A 17,230-nucleotide genomic window follows, 5' to 3' on the forward strand; every position below is an offset into this window, starting at 1 on the left:
CCAGTGATTCATTCGGATGGATACGAAGAGAAATGGTCAAATTTGTAGTTCAGCGCGCCAAGCTCAGACTTGTATGATGGTGTGTAGTATCTTGTAACTTAAAGAAATGTAAGAAAAATGTCCAGTTATTTTGGAGGATTCTCAGGACTTTCTTAAGTTAAAATTTGTATTTTTCTTTCTCATACTAGTTAGCTAGCTCAGCATGTACATGAGAAGAGAAATAGGGCATAGCTAAATCCAAAATTCTGGAGCGACAATCTTAACTTCGTTTGTCACAAAAGAAATGCAGGGGTGGCAATATGGACTTTGTCAAATGGGACGCACTCTTCCAACGAAGTCAAATAGGACTGCCCGTCTCTATAGAAGCCGCATGCCTATATAGATGTGCAGCTTCTTCTCCGATCACACAAACATTTCATCGCCTCCTAAAGCAGCATCGGCCACTACCACCGTCTCTTCCTCACCTAGCTAGCGAACGAGAACGACCATGGCGTCCCAGGCCATCGAGAGCCACCGTGCAGGCGCTGAGGTCGTCACCGGAGGAGACGCAATCTGCAGGAAGAAGTCAATCGAGCTGCTGGAGGAGCTCGGCCTCCCCAAGGGCTTCCTGCCTCTTGAGGACATCCAGGAGTTCGGGTACAACCGCGTGACAGGGTTCATGTGGCTGGTGCAGGGGAAGAAGAAGGTGGAGCACACCTTCAAAAAGATCAAGCAGACCGTATCGTATGCCGCTGAGGTGACGGCATTCGCCGAGAAGGGCAAGCTGAGGAAGATCACCGGCGTGAAGACAAAGGAGCTGATGTTCTGGCTCAGCGTCGTCGAGGTGTACGTCCCCGAGGCCTCGCTAGAGAAGGTTACCTTCAAGACTGGCACTGGCCTATCCGACACCTTCGATGCCTCTGCCTTTGCGCTGGGAGAGTAATTAGCAGTCATAAAAATGGTTGGCTTCAAAAGACATGCATAATCTATCTTTTGTATTTGTAAAATTTTCATATATATTGAGATGAGTTTGTGGTACTCATGAGCGATGCCCATTGAAACATTTCTATGAAATTTCTTGTTTATCAGATAGTTTTCTTTTAAAATATCTCACTTCAAAACATTAAAAATAAACGTCCCCGTATTCATAGATGAGTTTTTATATTGGAGCATATAGGTACGTATTTATTACTGTTGAGTTTGTGATCCAAATTCTGAAGAAGGCGGCCAAGTTAGCGAGCGAAGCGGAGGCCCGTCGCCCAAAAGTCGGAGGTATAGCTATATCTAAGGCTACATACATACTTGCAAGTATTATGCAGTGTGTGAGGCTACAACACCTACCAACTATGTTGGACACGACAATGTAGGACATTGCTATAGTCAAGCTTGAGGCAGCAGTATACCATGAGTACTATATAGTGTGTGCACCTATAGCAACTACCAAAGGCGCTTACAATACAACAACTATGATAAAATGGGAGTAGTTTGACTTTTGGTGGGTGAGGCACGCCATCGAGGCAGGAATGTAACTCTCCACTATCTTGTGATATAAAGAGAAGTCATAAAGCAACGTAGAAACCAGACACATTTCCATTTAGGTCACGAAGGTTGCATCCAAGTGTCATGACCAGGGCTAAGAACACACTAGAGTCGCAACTCGCAAGGGCTACTTTAGGTTGCAACCGCCAAAGTCCAGAAGTGTTGAAGTGCATGTTTCTAGATCCTCTCGTTAGCTCAGTTATCAACTAAATATGACAACCTTTCGTATTTGCTTCTATACATATATCGTACAAAAAATATAGGGTATTACGCTCAGATGGCCTAAAACTATTTATATGATATATGTGAAAACTATCGTGTTAGTGTTTTATGGCTAAGCTTACATCTTTTCTCTGATTTTCTTTGGTACCCTTGGTATCATGGTGTCGTATCCCATGGTAGTAGCCATCTAGTCTAATTAAATAACGGCTCACAAGCATTTGGGTGTACCACAACAAAGAAGTTATGTCAAGATCAAAGCATACAAGATTTGCTAAAGGGGAGAGATTTTGAAATAAAATGACATCATCTAACATGTTAATTACCGTAGCACAAAAGCTGGGCAAAACGTTGTTGATCTGGCTCAGATCGTTCGTTGTTGATTTTGGTAATCTCGTCAATCTGGCAGAAAAGAAATACAAGAATCTTATATCGCAGATTCTCGAGTTGGCAGCAAAATGTTATAAAAAATTAATTATGAGGTGGCGACCTAGAAGGTGGCAGGGGCCAGACACTTGTCAGTCCCCTTATCCTTTTCTTAGATGCTTTATTAACTGTGGGTTGCTTTTGTTTCTTGCTTTCATCTGGCTAGTGCCCACGATCTTAGACTTGTTGATTTAAACCCTTTTAGCCTATCATTTTCCTCCTTATCAATATATTAGGAAGATTTCCTGCCTATTTCAGAAAAAGCTGGACAAAGATTTTTTAATGTCGGATCCACACTCTCTAACTCTTCAAGTCATAGTCTGAATTGTTGTCTCCTCGTTTAGAGAAACTCCAATAATTCTCTAAATCTTAAATTTAAAAAGTGAATAGAAAAACGCTTCTCTAATAGTTCTTGAAATGGACTTGCTAAATTTAGTTATTTGCTATCCAACCTCATTTACTCTCCAGATTTGGCAGCTCGATAACAACTCTCTAAACGCAGTTGTCGCCGATTTCTTCACACCTACGTGTTCATTTTCCCTTTTCCCACACAACGACTAGCCAGGCCCGACGTGCTCTTTTTGTATTGTCGCGAGGCAGCCATGTTCGACACGCATGAAACAACCTTCTCCTCTGTCATCACACAATCGGTCACCCATAGGTCACGTCACCGGACTATCACTTCCCAGTGGGAGCAGGTCTAGCAAAACTAAATTCAACGGGAGTAGGCCTATGAGAAATTGTTGGAGGCCAAACTATTTTTTACTCTCAATAGCTATTTAGCAACTTGCTAAACATAAGTTTAGAGAGCTTTTTAATAGAGAACTATTAGAGTTACTGAAAAGGCTAAAACCAATGTTTCAGTTAAGAAAGCTTTCAATGCTAACTTCTGCTTATGTGCCTTTTAGACCACACATCCTCTTGAGTACAAGGAACACTTATCTTTCAAGTTCATGTAATAGTAAATGATGTTTGCCATCTTTTCATGTGTGATGCCAATACATGACCGCTAAAACCGCATGGCTTCTTTAACTGAAACTGTATTTTTTCCCTCACTGTTTGCATAGTCAACAACATCCAAACCTCACCAATAATCTACTATAACAATTTGTACCACATCAAACTGTAGCAGTTCTCAACAAACAAAAGCAGAAAATAAAGGGAGAAAAACGCAGACCACAACATGTCTGCCCATGCATCAAGTGCTGAAAGTGAGTATTGTATGTCGCCCGTTGCGTTCTAGAGTCAGGTGAAGACTTGATTCGACTTCGGCATTACAGAACTTTCTTAAGTTAAAAAATGTCCTTTTCTTTCTTATACTAGTGAGCTTGCTCAGAAGGTATATGTTCTGATTTAAAACATGAGAAGAGAAGCAGGGCATAGCAAAATCCAAAGTTCAGGAGCGTCAATCTTGACTTCGTTTGCCACAAAAGAAATTCAGGGGTGGCAATGTGGACTTTGTCAAATTCGACGCTCTCTGCCAACGAAGTCAAATAGGACTGCCCGTCTCTATAGGAGCTGCATGCCTATATAAATGTGTTGCAGCCCCTTCTCCCATCACACAAACATTTCATCGCCTCCTAAAGCAGCATCGGCTACTACCACCGACTCCTGCTCACACAGCTCGTACTGTGCAGCACATAGCTAGTGAACGACCATGGCGTCCCAGGCCATCGAGAACCACCGTGCCGGCGCTGAGGTCGTCACCGGAGACGCCATCTGCAGGAAGAAGTCAATCGAACTGCTGGAGGAGCTCGGCCTCCCCAAGGGCTTCCTGCCCCTCGTGGACATCCAGGAGTTCGGGTACAACCGCGAGACAGGGTTCATGTGGCTGGTGCAGGGGAAGAAGAAGGTGGAGCACACCTTCAAAAGGATCAAGCAGACCGTGTCGTACGCCACTGAGGTGACGGCATTCGCCGAGAAGGGCAAGCTGAGGAAGATCACCGGCGTGAAGACAAAGGAGCTGATGCTCTGGCTCAGCGTCGTGGAGGTCTACGTGCCCGAGGCCTCATCGGAGAAGGTTACCTTCAAGACTGGCACTGGCCTATCCGACACCTTCGATGCCTCTGCCTTTGCGCTGGGAGAGTAATTACCAGCCACAAAAATGGTTGGCTTCAAAAGACATGCATAATCTATCTTTTGTATTTTAAACTTCCATATATCTTGTGATGAGTTTATGACCCATAATCAAGGGCCGTGCCCATTGCAGACATTTCTATGTATTTCCTTGTTTATCATATAGTTTTTAAATATCTCACTTCAAAACATTAAAAATAAATGTGCTTGTAGTCGTAGCTTACTAGTCGGTTGCCTGTGCGTTGCGACGGCTTACAACAATAACCACGTAAACTATCCACACAAAAAAATTCAAGATTTTTTATTGATTATCTCCGCTCTCTATATAATATTTTTGATTTGGCTAACTGATGTTATTGTTTACTACATGCAATATGTCTTAGTACAACACGACCAATGAAGTGAGCGATTAGAAGAGAGTTCACAACGACTATAGATGTTCAAACGGACCGGGCTTGCCGGGCGGCCCGAAACCTGGCACGGGTTTGGCCCGGCACGAACCCGGCACGACACGTAGTGAACCTGGCCCGTGCCGGACCGGCCCAGTCACCGGGTCGTGTCTGGGCCGAAGGCGTGGCACGACGGGCTAGGCCTGACACAGGCCGATTTTATTTTTTTATTTTTTCATATAAATATATGTATTATATTTAATATAGAGTATAAAACAAAAGAAACATGTGTTTTTGTTGGTTATGTGGGTGTAAATAAATGTTTAGAGCTAATAAATATGGTTTAAATCCTCAAAAATGCATACTTTTAGGACATTTTTATCATTTAAACGTCATATATTGTTATGAGCCCGTTAGGCCCGTCGGGCCCTGGACCGGCCCGACACGATTATTAACCTAGCGGGTCGTGCTTGGGCCTCGCTTGGGGCCGTGGGCCGGCACGGCATGACCCGCTAGCTAATTTGGGCCGAGTCGACACGGTCCTAATCTGTGTCGGGCCTAGTCGTGCTCGGACCGGTCCGGCACGGCCCGCCCATTTGGACATCTATAACAACGACTGACTGAACGAACATAGATTATAAAATGACATAATTCCACCATAAAGAGACCAAATAAGAGAAAGTTTGTGAACTCAAGTTTCTAAAATAAGTCACATGAACTCAAACTTAAAAAAAGATATATCAAAATATGGAGTGATTGTTAAAGTCAGACATCAATAAAAACTAGATGTGCTCCATATAAATATGCTACTTCGTAGCAATTACTAACGTTTAAAACCAACAAATAACCTATCATTTTACTGTTAGTGTGACAAATCATTGTTGCTCTATCCAATTCAGCAACCTCAAACACCATGAGGTCCATTGCGACAATGTGGTCTCAGAAACGACCTAATGTTTGCAAGAGCCAAGAACGTCATGTCGTGGTTGGGTTGTAGCCTCGGCCCGTAGTGCTGGCCTGGTCCGACATGATTATATATTTTTTTATTTTACAAAAAACGTATATACATATATACAATTTATATTCAATATTAAAAATATCTGAGCATTATGTTCTACTGGTTAGACAACTTCATCCAGTGTCTCTCGCCTTTCTTCTATCAGGGCATGGGTTCAAATCCCACCTCCTGCACCGTTTTTTGACATTTTGCGCTGATTTAATGGGCCGACGGGCTAACGGGCTAGCCCGACACAGTCAGCAGGCCGACATGACGTGCCTGGGCCACAACGCGGGCGTCGGGCCCATGCCGAGCCGCCGTTTGACCATCTATAGGCGTGCAACAGATTAATTTGAAATAGCTGTGATGGGTTATTTGTAAAAAGATAACGTGGGACGACCTTTGAAACTGGTGCTTTAAATATAGTATAGATATTGGAGCAGATGGCTTTGTATTTATCACAAGGCTTGTCCTATTTTTCACCAGTGATAATGTTGCGTTCAAAATCAATCGTATAGCTACATCTAAGGCCACATACATACTTGCACGCACTACGTGTGTTGTCTTAGTAATTCTCATAAATGTAAGAGCGGTAGACGGCAAGCTCTGAAAGCTCACGCTCGCGTCGCTCCCACGCGGGGCGACATAGGTGGCTCCCAAGCCTGCCGCCGCTTTCCCTCTCTTCTCTCCTGCCACGCCGCCGCGGAGCTGGCCACCCGTATGGCCATCCGGGCGATAGGGATGGTGGCGGCGAGGCTCTCTTCCTCGCGTTGGTGGCGCACCACGCAGCAAGCCGACAAGCCATCCCTCGCGCTGCTGCGTGGAGTTGACGAGGGTGGCTGCTGCGGCTGTGGCGGCGCCGGCTAGTGCGCCCCCGCAGCTATAGTGGGACGGCGGCGGGCTCTCTTTCTTTTTTCCCCATGTGTTCCCCTCCTACTTTCTTGACGGCGGCAACAGCTCAACCTGTGGTCGCTAGCCCTGGCCCAGGCAGTCGAATCCGATGCCTGGGGCCGGATCTGGACCCTGGCGACCGGATCTGCCTCGGTAGCTGGCAGTAGGTGCGGTGGCGGCCGGTGGCGGTTGCGTTGGAGGCGGCTGGTTGGGGTTTGTGCAAGTGTTGTGGGGCGGCACACTCTTCTTTGCCACCCCTCCCCTCACGGTCTTGACTGCTGTTGTGGTCGAGGCGGCAACCTCCTTCGGCCGGCCAGCCTACGGTGTTCGGGCGGTGGCTTTGACGACAGCCCAGGGTGGTGCTCGCGGTTGTGGTCCGCACGGAGGCGGCGACGTCTGCAGGGGCGCCGATTTTGGGACCTGCCATCCAGATCCGGTGGCCTCAGGGCAGGGGGCGACGCTCGAGATGGAGGGGCACACGTCCTATGGTTGTTGGTGGATGATGGTGACGACATCGGCAGGTGCCGTGGCCGACGACGTTGGTCATTTGTGGCCTCGGCGTGCGGCCTTGTGAAACTGCGATGGTGGTGGCATGACGCTTCGCCGTCGGCGTGGCGGTGCTTGAGGTCACACGTTTGTGAGGGGCGACGCCGGCGAGTGGTCGAGATGGCGCAAGGTGGTGGTGGAGGTGGCAGGGTGTCCGACAACATCTAGATTCGGTGGCCGCGTGTGCTAGTGCCATCGGCTGCCGGGTGCGGCTCTGGCACACGCCTGTGTGACACATGTGGTATGGAGGACGGCGACGACGGTAGATCTTGGCCTGACGTTGGTGCTGGGTCTTCTTGGGCGAGAGCCTCGGCGACGGCGACGCCCGTGGGCACCGCTTCCCCTATTGGGGGCGTCATATTCCTCATCATTTTCTTCCTTGGGCGAAAGCCTGGTCCATCTCGGACTCGCGACGGTGTCGTCCCCAACGTCACTCCCTTTTTGATGGCGTCACATTGAAGTTTGTCTCGGCCTCGTCTTCGCCTTCGATGGTTGCTTTCGATTCTCGACGTCTGGTATGCGGGTGAAGATGGGGCTTTGCAATGTGAAGTCGAAGCTGTTGCATCAGGGGTTGTGGCTCAGCAACGATGACAGCTGACGAGCCCCCTTCTTCGTGGACTGGATTGTTTCGAAGGGTCATGGATCTACTAGGGTAGGACGGAGGTTCAAACTCGTTGGTGAAGAATCAGAGTTGTCTCACGTGGGGTGTGTTGAGGCTTGGCAACGACGGCGCACACGATCTTCCTCCTTCTATACTGGTGTTTGGTTGTAGACGTCGTCGTGTTTTCTTTGGCCATGTGCGGCCCGTCTTGCGGAATCAGAGCTGTTTGTCTCTTGGGTCGGGCTCGGCAACGATAACTCTGAATGGGTTGTGTGTGAGGGGCTCCTGTTGTCGGGGATGTTTGTGCATTCTGTAGGCAGTGACTGTTGTGCCGTGTTGATGTCCCAATCTAATTGGCGAGTTTGGTGTGTTGGTGTCCCAATCCAACCGTATGTTGTTTTGTTGCTCTGTTCGATCCGGACCCTTCTCCTTTATTAATATAATCAGCAGCTCTCCTGTCTGGCTCGTTTCAAAAAAAAATGATAAATGTCTGATCTGCACTCTCTAACTCTTCAAGTCATAGTCTGCATTGTTGTCTCCTCGTAAAGGACAAAATCAATGTTTCAGTTAAGAAAGCTTCCAATGCTTACTTCTTCTTATCTACATTTTAGACCACACATCCTGTTGAGTACAAGGAACACTCGTCTTTCAAGTTCATGTAATAGTATAGGATGTTTGTCATCTTTTCATGTATGATGCTTATAGATGACTGCTAAAACTGAATGGGCTTCTTTATCTGAAACTGTAATTTTGTTCTCACTGTTTGCATAACCAACAGCATCTAAACCTTACCAACAATCTACTGTAATAGGTATGTACTGCATGATACTAAATATGCTAAATCAATAATTATTTTAGGAAAAACGGCAGACCACAACATGTCTGTGAGTCTGTCCATGCATCAAGTGCTGAAAGTGAGTAGCGTCTGACGACCGTTGGGTTCTAGAGTCAGGTGAAGTGTTGATTCGCCTTCGACATTGAGAGCGTTGCTTCGAAGACAACAGACCATAGCTCGACGAATTGGATGATCTTCTCTGTGCTAGACTGGTAGTCGTTCACCGCATGCCTTCCATCCAGCTTGTAAGAATTCCCGGGTTTTCCTCCACGCTATGTGGAGTGATCTGTCATGCTAGAAGGAGATTTTGTTGCCTCTTGCGGTCTTGCCGTTTCCTACCTTGATCGAGGCCAGTTATGAACAGATGTTAAGTCACCAAGCCGGCGTGTTGTTTGAAGAATGCTATAAACTCTGCTTCAATCATAAGGGAGAATGTGATTCAGTCGAGTAAGAGTGTGCATTGTTTGACCTCTCTACTGAATTGTTCTATTTTTGTTGGCTGGGCTCCAGTGATTCATTCGGATGGATACGAAGAGAAATGGTCAAATTTGTAGTTCAGCGCGCCAAGCTCAGACTTGTATGATGGTGTGTAGTATCTTGTAACTTAAAGAAATGTAAGAAAAATGTCCAGTTATTTTGGAGGATTCTCAGGACTTTCTTAAGTTAAAATTTGTATTTTTCTTTCTCATACTAGTTAGCTAGCTCAGCATGTACATGAGAAGAGAAATAGGGCATAGCTAAATCCAAAATTCTGGAGCGACAATCTTAACTTCGTTTGTCACAAAAGAAATGCAGGGGTGGCAATATGGACTTTGTCAAATGGGACGCACTCTTCCAACGAAGTCAAATAGGACTGCCCGTCTCTATAGAAGCCGCATGCCTATATAGATGTGCAGCTTCTTCTCCGATCACACAAACATTTCATCGCCTCCTAAAGCAGCATCGGCCACTACCACCGTCTCTTCCTCACCTAGCTAGCGAACGAGAACGACCATGGCGTCCCAGGCCATCGAGAGCCACCGTGCAGGCGCTGAGGTCGTCACCGGAGGAGACACAATCTGCAGGAAGAAGTCAATCGAGCTGCTGGAGGAGCTCGGCCTCCCCAAGGGCTTCCTGCCTCTTGAGGACATCCAGGAGTTCGGGTACAACCGCGTGACAGGGTTCATGTGGCTGGTGCAGGGGAAGAAGAAGGTGGAGCACACCTTCAAAAAGATCAAGCAGACCGTATCGTATGCCGCTGAGGTGACGGCATTCGCCGAGAAGGGCAAGCTGAGGAAGATCACCGGCGTGAAGACAAAGGAGCTGATGTTCTGGCTCAGCGTCGTCGAGGTGTACGTCCCCGAGGCCTCGCTAGAGAAGGTTACCTTCAAGACTGGCACTGGCCTATCCGACACCTTCGATGCCTCTGCCTTTGCGCTGGGAGAGTAATTACTCATAAAAATGGTTGGCTTCAAAAGACATGCATAATCTATCTTTTGTATTTGTAAATTTTTCATATATCTTGAGACGAGTTTGTGGTACTCATGGGCGATGCCCATTGAAACATTTCTATGTACTAGGTCAGTACCCGTGCGTTGCAACGGGAACATATAATATCATGATAACTTATATACAAAATGTGTCTTATATTGTTATAAGAAAATATTTCATAATCCATTTGTGATCCTAGTCATACCTAAATTTTGTTATTTTAATTTAATTGTTTCACTACTACATTGCAACCATCAGTATCATGCAGACTTCAATATATGTCATGATTTGCATGGTCTCATTATTGGAGAGCACGTGCCACACCTGCCGGTAGAAGTTCCGTCGTACATCGTTAGTCATCAGGCACGCACCATCATACACGCTTGCTTAAACAAAAAATGCAAGTGTGTGTTTGCGAAGAGAATTAAAGGCAGGCCGACACAAAAGGTACCCCGACGATGGCGAGTGGTCATTGTTGTCGGTCCACCTCTGCTCACCTCCGGTGTCGAGATGACACCACAATCCTTGATATAATAGTCGTCGAACGCGCGCGATATGGTGAGTACCGATCACTCTTGGTTGAGCTGCCAAATGAAGTGCACCCCGGGCTCATTAGCGAGGTAGTACACCTGGTCGTTGCACCACCGGATGTGCTACTACTCTACATACATCTTGTTCGAGAACACTCACACAACAACAACAATGGTCATCATTCCAGCGCACAAGAATTCATGGTCGGTCAGTAGCGACTTACGTGGCAGGTTAGACTTCAGGTGGATGATGAGCTAGACGGCGTGATGGCGTCGTCGTAGGTTGCGATGCCCAGAACAACCCGAGAGTCGTCGACATTGGCGACGACCATGAGGTCCCTATGTTTGACGATGGACAGCGCTGTGCAGCCGCTCTGGACCACGTCCAAGCAGCGGCTGCACCGGAGCTTGCCGTACACAGCGGCGCATGGGCCATGTAGGACTGCTTCCAGAGTTCGAACTGGCAGGCGCCAAGTTTCTTCTCGTCGTCGGTGAGCGACGCCAACGCGAGCGCCTCGTGCTAGTGGTGTTTGTTCGGGGTTTCCAAGTAAGAAACATGGATTCATCTTTGGCATTGGTTTATGAAAATGATTTATAAGTTAGATCCATGGAAAAATATTATGGAGAATAAATGTTACACATGCAAAAAAAGTATTTAAGTTGAAAACATTATTCAAACAAAAAAAATTGCATGCAAGGCTCTTCTTTAAATACTACTCTCTCAATCCAAAAATATAATTTAATAATCTCGGTGATACTTATCTACTACTACACATTGTGCAATGGTAGTAGGTGGGCTTCGGGAGAGATGTATTATATGTTTTTACTATAATAGATATAGACATAAACACACATGTGGTGTAGTGGTAGCTACAAACACATTTATTTGAGAGGTCGTGGGTTCGAATCCCCTTGGAGCCTGTTTTTTTAATTTAATTTTAGCTAGGCGTGGGATGCACGTGAGAATGAGAATAGGCTTTGTGGGAGGGGGAATGAGAAAGACTGAGAAAGACAGGCAGCTGAGAATGAGAATGGGCTTTGCAGTGAGGACGAAATGGGAATGGCAGAACACGGAATGTGGCAGCCTACCTCTTACCGTCTTAATAGGTAGTAGAGATTTTCTTATTTATCAGATAGTTTTTTCTAAATATCTCACTTCAAAACATTAAAAATAAATGTCCTCGTAGTCATAGATGAGTTCTTATATTGGAGCAGATGGCTTTGTATTTATAACGGGGCTTATGTCCTTCGTATTTATTACGAAGGGTAATATTGTGTTCAAAAGTTGCCAGTACAGCTACATCTAAGGCCAGATACATACTTGCAAGTACTATAAAGTGTGTGAGGCTACAACACTTACCAACTATGCTGGATATGATAACGTAGGATATTAATATAGTTAAGCTTGAGGCAGTAGGTGTACTGTGAGTACTATGCAGTGTGTGCACCTATAGCAACTACCAACGACCCTTACGATACAACAACTACGTTAAAATTGGAGTAGCTAGACTTTTGGTGGGTGAAACCCGCCATTGCCATCGATGCACGAATGTAACTCTCCTCTCCCTTGTGCTATAAAGAGTCGTAGAGGAACGTAGAAACAAGACATGTCTGTATTTAGGTTACAAAGGTTGCATCCAAGTGTCATGATCAGAGCTGAAAATACACTAGAGTCACAACTTGCAAGGTCTACTATAGGTTGCAGCCGCCAAAGTCTAGAAGTGCATATGTTTCTAGTTCCTCTCGGTAGCTCGGTTATCAACTAAATATGTAAGATCTTTAGTATTTGCATCTATACATCTACCATAAAAGATTTAGGGTATTACCCTTTGGTGGCCTAAAACTATTTATATGATACATGTGGAAATTGTCGTGATGGCGTTCTATTGCTACACCTTCGTCTATGATTTTCTTTGGTACCTTTGGTACCATGGTGTCGCATCCCAATCATAGTAGCCATCTGATCCAATTAAATAATCGGCTCACAATCATTTGGGTGTACCACAACAAAGAAGCTATGTCAAGGTCAAAGCATACAAGATTTGCTAAAGGGGAGAGGTTTTGAAACAAAATGCCAACATCTAACCTATTAATTGCCATAGCACTGAAGCTGGGCAAAGATTTTTTTTAATGTCTGATTCGCACTCTCTAACTCTTCAAGTCACAGTCTAGCCTGTTCGCTTGGCTTTAATATGTATCGTCTTTTACTATTTTTACAGTGTTTTTATCTCTATGGCTGCATCATTGTTGTCTCCTGGCAAAGGCTAAAACCAATGTTTTTCAGTTAAAAAAGCTTCCAATGCATATTTCTGCTTATGTGCATTTTAGACCACGCATCCTGTATTCCTGTTGCGTACAAAGGAACGCTTATCATTCAAGTTCATGTACTAGTACAGGATGTTTGCCGTCTTTTCATGCATGACGCTTATAAATGACTGCTAAGGCCTTGTTCGTTTCCATCGGATTGCACCCGGAATCGTTCCAGCTAATCAAAGTTTATATAAATTAGAGAAACAATCCAGTCAGGAATTATTCGGACCCACCAATCCGATAGAAACGAACAAGGCCTAAAACTGCATGGGCTTCTTTATCTGAAACTGTAGTTTTATTATCGCTGTTTGCATAGTCAACAGCATCCAAACATTACAGATAATCTACCATAATAGGTATGCAACTTTCTTAGGAAAAAATGGCAGGTGCTCTGCCTTGTCATTTAAGCAGGGAACGGATATTTACGTAGAGGGTTATCACATCACATCAAACTGATGCAGTTCTCAACAAATAAAAGAAAAAAAAGGGACAGAAACGGCAGACCACAACATGTCTGCGATCTGCCCATGCATCAAGTGGTGAAAGTGAGTATTGTCAATCGCCCGTTGCGTTCTAGAGTCAGGTGAAGTGTCGCTTCGCGTTCGACATTGCAGAGCCTACAGGTCTTGTTGGTACCCAGCCGCTTTTGATTACTCCCTCCGTTTCTTTTTATTTGTCGCCGAGTAGTTTAAATTTGTACTAACGGACGACATATATTAAGGAACGGAGGGAGTATTTAGCTGCCGTGAGCAGCTTGTGTTGCAGTGCTAACCGTGGATAAAATTACTTTTTTACACCTTCGTTTTCCAAACTGAGTTCCAGTTGAAGGTGATTCAGCAAGTATGGGGGGATTTTCTGAAGAATGCTATCAACTCTAGTTCAGTCATAAGGGAGAATGTGATTCAGTAGAGTAAGAGTATGCTTTGTTTGACCTCTCTACTGAATTGTTCTATTTTTGTTGGCTGGACTCCAGTGATTCATTCTGATCCCAAAATTCAGGAGCGACAATCTTGACTTCGTTTGTCACAAAAGAAATTCAGGTGTGGCAATGTGGACTTTGTCAAATTCGACGCTCTCTGCCAACGAAGTCAAATAGGACTGCCCGCCCCGCGTTGCTTCTCTATAGAAGCTGCATGCCTATAAAGATGTGTTGCAGCTCCTTCTCCCATCACACAAACATTTCATCGCCTCCTAATTCCTAAAGCAGCATCGGCTACTAGCCTACTACTACTGTCTCTTGCTCACACAGCTCGTCTGTGCAGCACATAGCTAGTGAACGAAAACGACCATGGCGTCCCAGGCCATCGAGAGCCACCGTGCAGGCGCTGAGGTCGTCAATGGAGGAGACGCCATCTGCAGGAAGAAGTCAATCGAGCTGCTGGAGGAGCTCGGCCTCCCCAAGGGCTTCTTGCCCCTCGAGGACATCCAGGAGTTCGGGTACAACCGCGAGACAGGATTCATGTGGCTAGTGCAGGGGAAGAAGAAGGTGGAGGCGTGGAGCACACATTCAAGAAGATCAAGCAGACCGTGTCGTACGCCGCTGAAGTGACGGCATTCGCGGAGAAGGGCAAGCTGAGGAAGATCACCGGCGTGAAGACAAAGGAGCTGATGATCTGGCTTAGCGTCGTCGAGGTCTACGTCCCCGAGGCCTCGCCGGAAAAGGTTACCTTCAAGACTGGCACTGGCCTATCCGACACCTTCGATGCATCTGCTTTTGCGCTGGGAGAGTAATTACCAGCCACAAAAATGGTTGGCTTCAAAAGACATTCATAATCTATCTTTTGTATTTGTAAACTTCCATATATCTTGTGATGAGCTTGTGCCTCGGAGTATTCATACTCATGGGCCATGTCCATTACAAACATTTCTATGATTTTTTTGTTTATTGGATATAATTTTAAAAATATCTCACTTCAAAATATTAATATTAAAACAAATGTCCTCGCAGGCCGCAGCCATATGTGAGTTCTTCTTATACTGAAGCAGATGGTTTTGTATTTTGATGTTTTCTTAGCACGCAATATCTCTATGGTCAAGGGGAACCCACTTTGAGCCATGTTCGAATATTCATGTCCCACGTGTGTAGATAAGATTGGAAGGAATTAAGAGAGATTTTGACTTGTGGATTTAAAAATATAGCCAATTCCGCCGTTAAATTCATATGAATTAAAACTAAAATGAACAGTCATCACTACAATAAAAAAGGAAACGTTCGACGGCCACGTTATGTCTGACGGCCCCCTAGGCAACCGTCGACATAAGGTTATGTCCAACGGCCAAGGGCTGCCGTCGAAAATAATAGTAAACAGTCGACGGTTGTCAGACTGGCCGTCGGACATAAGCTTATGTCAGACGGTCCGTCTGACAGCCGTCGGACATAACACTATTTCCGATGAGTTACGTCCGGCGGCTAGAAACCGTCGAACATAAGCGGATACCGTCGGACATAGCTTAAGTCCGACGGCTTAAGGGTTATGTCGGACGGCTTGGGTCGTCGGAAGTTACTCCGTTTCCTGTAGTGCATATGGTGCATATGGGATGCTGAAAACTTCGAAGTAGAAGCCTGTGGCTACCCGTCTCACTCATTCAACGAGCTAAAGAAGTCAACTGGTGAGTTACACCTGATAAATATTATCATATTCTATAATAAATTAACAATATATAAATATAAAATATAAAATGATCATTCAACTTTATGAATGATCTAAATTATAAATTACATGTATTCATCATCAAAGGCTAAGAAACGAGTTAAATATCTATAAAGTTATCTGGTATTCATCATATTCTATAGATTAATTATAAAGTTGCCGTATTATGATGAACGACTACTTACATTATTGGCAATATATCATATACAACAAGATCTATTGATGCAACCGCACAACCAACACACGACCATAGAGGTGAGAGGACATTTTAAAAATATCTAGGAAGAGGTGAAATAATTGTTTTGAAAAATAATACTTTTTTAAAATGTCTTCCACGTTCATGCTTGTGTCTTGGTTGCACGAGTAGCACCAATAAACCCATTTGCATCTAATATGTGGTCTACATTATTTGTGTCTTATTTATGTGACTAGATGCATGTCCGTTAGTTGCTACGCACTCAACGTATTATAATAAGACACATTAAGATATAAAAAATTAATTCTCGTTTTATGCGCTTGTTATCATCTTTTAAAAGTTAATGATGTTTACATATCCTAAAAAATATATAGGTATATGTCTCTGCTTTAACTTGAAAATAAAATACTGGAAGATAGCATATATGTATAATAGTATCTGTCTGGTATTGTCGGGGACCATAATTAGAGGTACCCTCAAGACTCCTAATTCTCAGCTGGTAACCCCCATCAGCATAAAGCTGCAAATGCCTGATGGGTGCGATTAAGTCAGGGATCAGTCCATTCGAGCGACTCGATCATGTCTCGCCTGAGCCTAGCCTCGGACAAGGGCAGCCGACCCCGGAGGATTTCCGTCTCACCCGAGGCCCCCCTCCAACGGCGGACACATCTCCGGCTCGCCCGAGGCCCTGCCTTCACTAAGAAGCAACCCTGACTAAATCGTCGCACCGACCGACCGAATCGCAGGAGCATTTAACGCAAAGGTGGCCTGACACCTTTATCCTGACGCACGCCCCCCGGCAGAGCCGAAGTGACCGTCGTCACTTCACCGCTCCACTGACCGGCCTGACAGAAGGACAGCGCCGCCTGCACCACTCCGACTGCAGTGCCCCTTGACAGAATGAGACTGACAGGCAGTCAGGCCCTGCCAAAGGCACCATAGGAAGCTCCGCTCCGCCCGACCCAGGGCTCGGACTCGGGCTAAGTCCCGGAAGACGGCGAACTCCGCTCCGCCCGACCCCAGGGCTCGGACTCGGGCTCAGCCCCAGAAGACGACGAACTTCGCTCCGCCCGACCCAGGGCTCGGACTCGGGCTAGGTCCCGGAAGACGGCGAACTCCGCTCCGCCCGACCCAGGGCTCGGACTCGGGCTACATCCCGGAAGACGGCGAACTCCGCTCCGCCCGACCCCAGGGCTCGGACTCGGGCTCAGCCCCAGAAGACGACGAACTCCGCTTCGCCCGACCCCAGGGCTCGGACTCCGCCCTGGCCTCTGCCGAACGACCTCCGCCTCGCCCGACCCAGGGGCTCGGACTCGGCCTCGGCCATGGAAGACAGACTCGACCTCGGCTTCGGAGGAACCTCCACGTCGCCCAACCTAGGGCGCAGGCCAGCCACGTCAACAGGAAGCGCCATCATCACCCTACCCCGAGCTGACTCGGGCCGCAGAGAACAAGACCGGTGTCCCGTCTGGCTAGCTCCGCCAGATAGGCAATGATGGCGCCCCGCATGCTCTGTGACGGTGGCGGCTCTCAGCTCTCTTATGGAAGCAGGAGGACGTCAGCAAGGACTCAACC

The 17,230-nt window shown here is 46.2% G+C and overlaps 3 protein-coding genes and 1 pseudogene across 4 annotated transcripts; all 4 read left to right on the forward strand.

The window, feature by feature from the left end:
- The first annotated feature begins 410 nt into the window (after window positions 1–410).
- LOC103645825 (Os07g0120600-like protein) lies at window positions 411–1,067 on the forward strand. Its single transcript, XM_008670546.4, has one exon. It carries the CDS (start codon window positions 488–490, stop codon window positions 920–922), a length of 435 nt encoding a protein of 144 aa, XP_008668768.1. The 5' UTR covers window positions 411–487; the 3' UTR covers window positions 923–1,067.
- A 2,655-nt stretch (window positions 1,068–3,722) lies between these two features.
- Window positions 3,723–4,375, forward strand: LOC100278952 (uncharacterized). Of its 2 annotated transcripts, none has more exons than NM_001364475.1 (1): window positions 3,723–4,375. In NM_001364475.1, the coding sequence occupies exon 1, from the start codon at window positions 3,821–3,823 to the stop codon at window positions 4,250–4,252; it is 432 nt and encodes a 143-aa protein (NP_001351404.1). In that variant the 5' UTR covers window positions 3,723–3,820; the 3' UTR covers window positions 4,253–4,375. The 2 variants fall into 2 exon arrangements, with proteins under 2 accessions (NP_001351404.1, NP_001145528.1); NM_001152056.2 differs by having other exon boundaries at window positions 3,732–4,321.
- Window positions 4,376–9,414: 5,039 nt separating this feature from the next.
- On the forward strand, window positions 9,415–10,113 carry LOC103645826 (uncharacterized). The gene has a single exon (XM_008670547.3). The coding sequence runs from the start codon at window positions 9,492–9,494 to the stop codon at window positions 9,924–9,926; it is 435 nt and encodes a 144-aa protein (XP_008668769.1). The 5' UTR covers window positions 9,415–9,491; the 3' UTR covers window positions 9,927–10,113.
- A 3,466-nt stretch (window positions 10,114–13,579) lies between these two features.
- LOC103645827 (uncharacterized) lies at window positions 13,580–14,783 on the forward strand (annotated as a pseudogene).
- Window positions 14,784–17,230: the final 2,447 nt, after the last annotated feature.

The sequence above is a fragment of the Zea mays genome, chromosome 2 (genome assembly GCF_902167145.1).
Source record: "Zea mays cultivar B73 chromosome 2, Zm-B73-REFERENCE-NAM-5.0, whole genome shotgun sequence".
Classification (NCBI taxonomy): domain Eukaryota; kingdom Viridiplantae; phylum Streptophyta; class Magnoliopsida; order Poales; family Poaceae; genus Zea; species Zea mays.

Coding starts and splice junctions, on each gene's coding strand:
- LOC103645825 (XM_008670546.4), top strand. CDS start 488: ATGGCGTCCCAGGCCATCGAGAGCCACCGTGCAGGCGCTGAGGTCGTC.
- LOC100278952 (NM_001364475.1), top strand. CDS start 3,821: ATGGCGTCCCAGGCCATCGAGAACCACCGTGCCGGCGCTGAGGTCGTC.
- LOC103645826 (XM_008670547.3), top strand. CDS start 9,492: ATGGCGTCCCAGGCCATCGAGAGCCACCGTGCAGGCGCTGAGGTCGTC.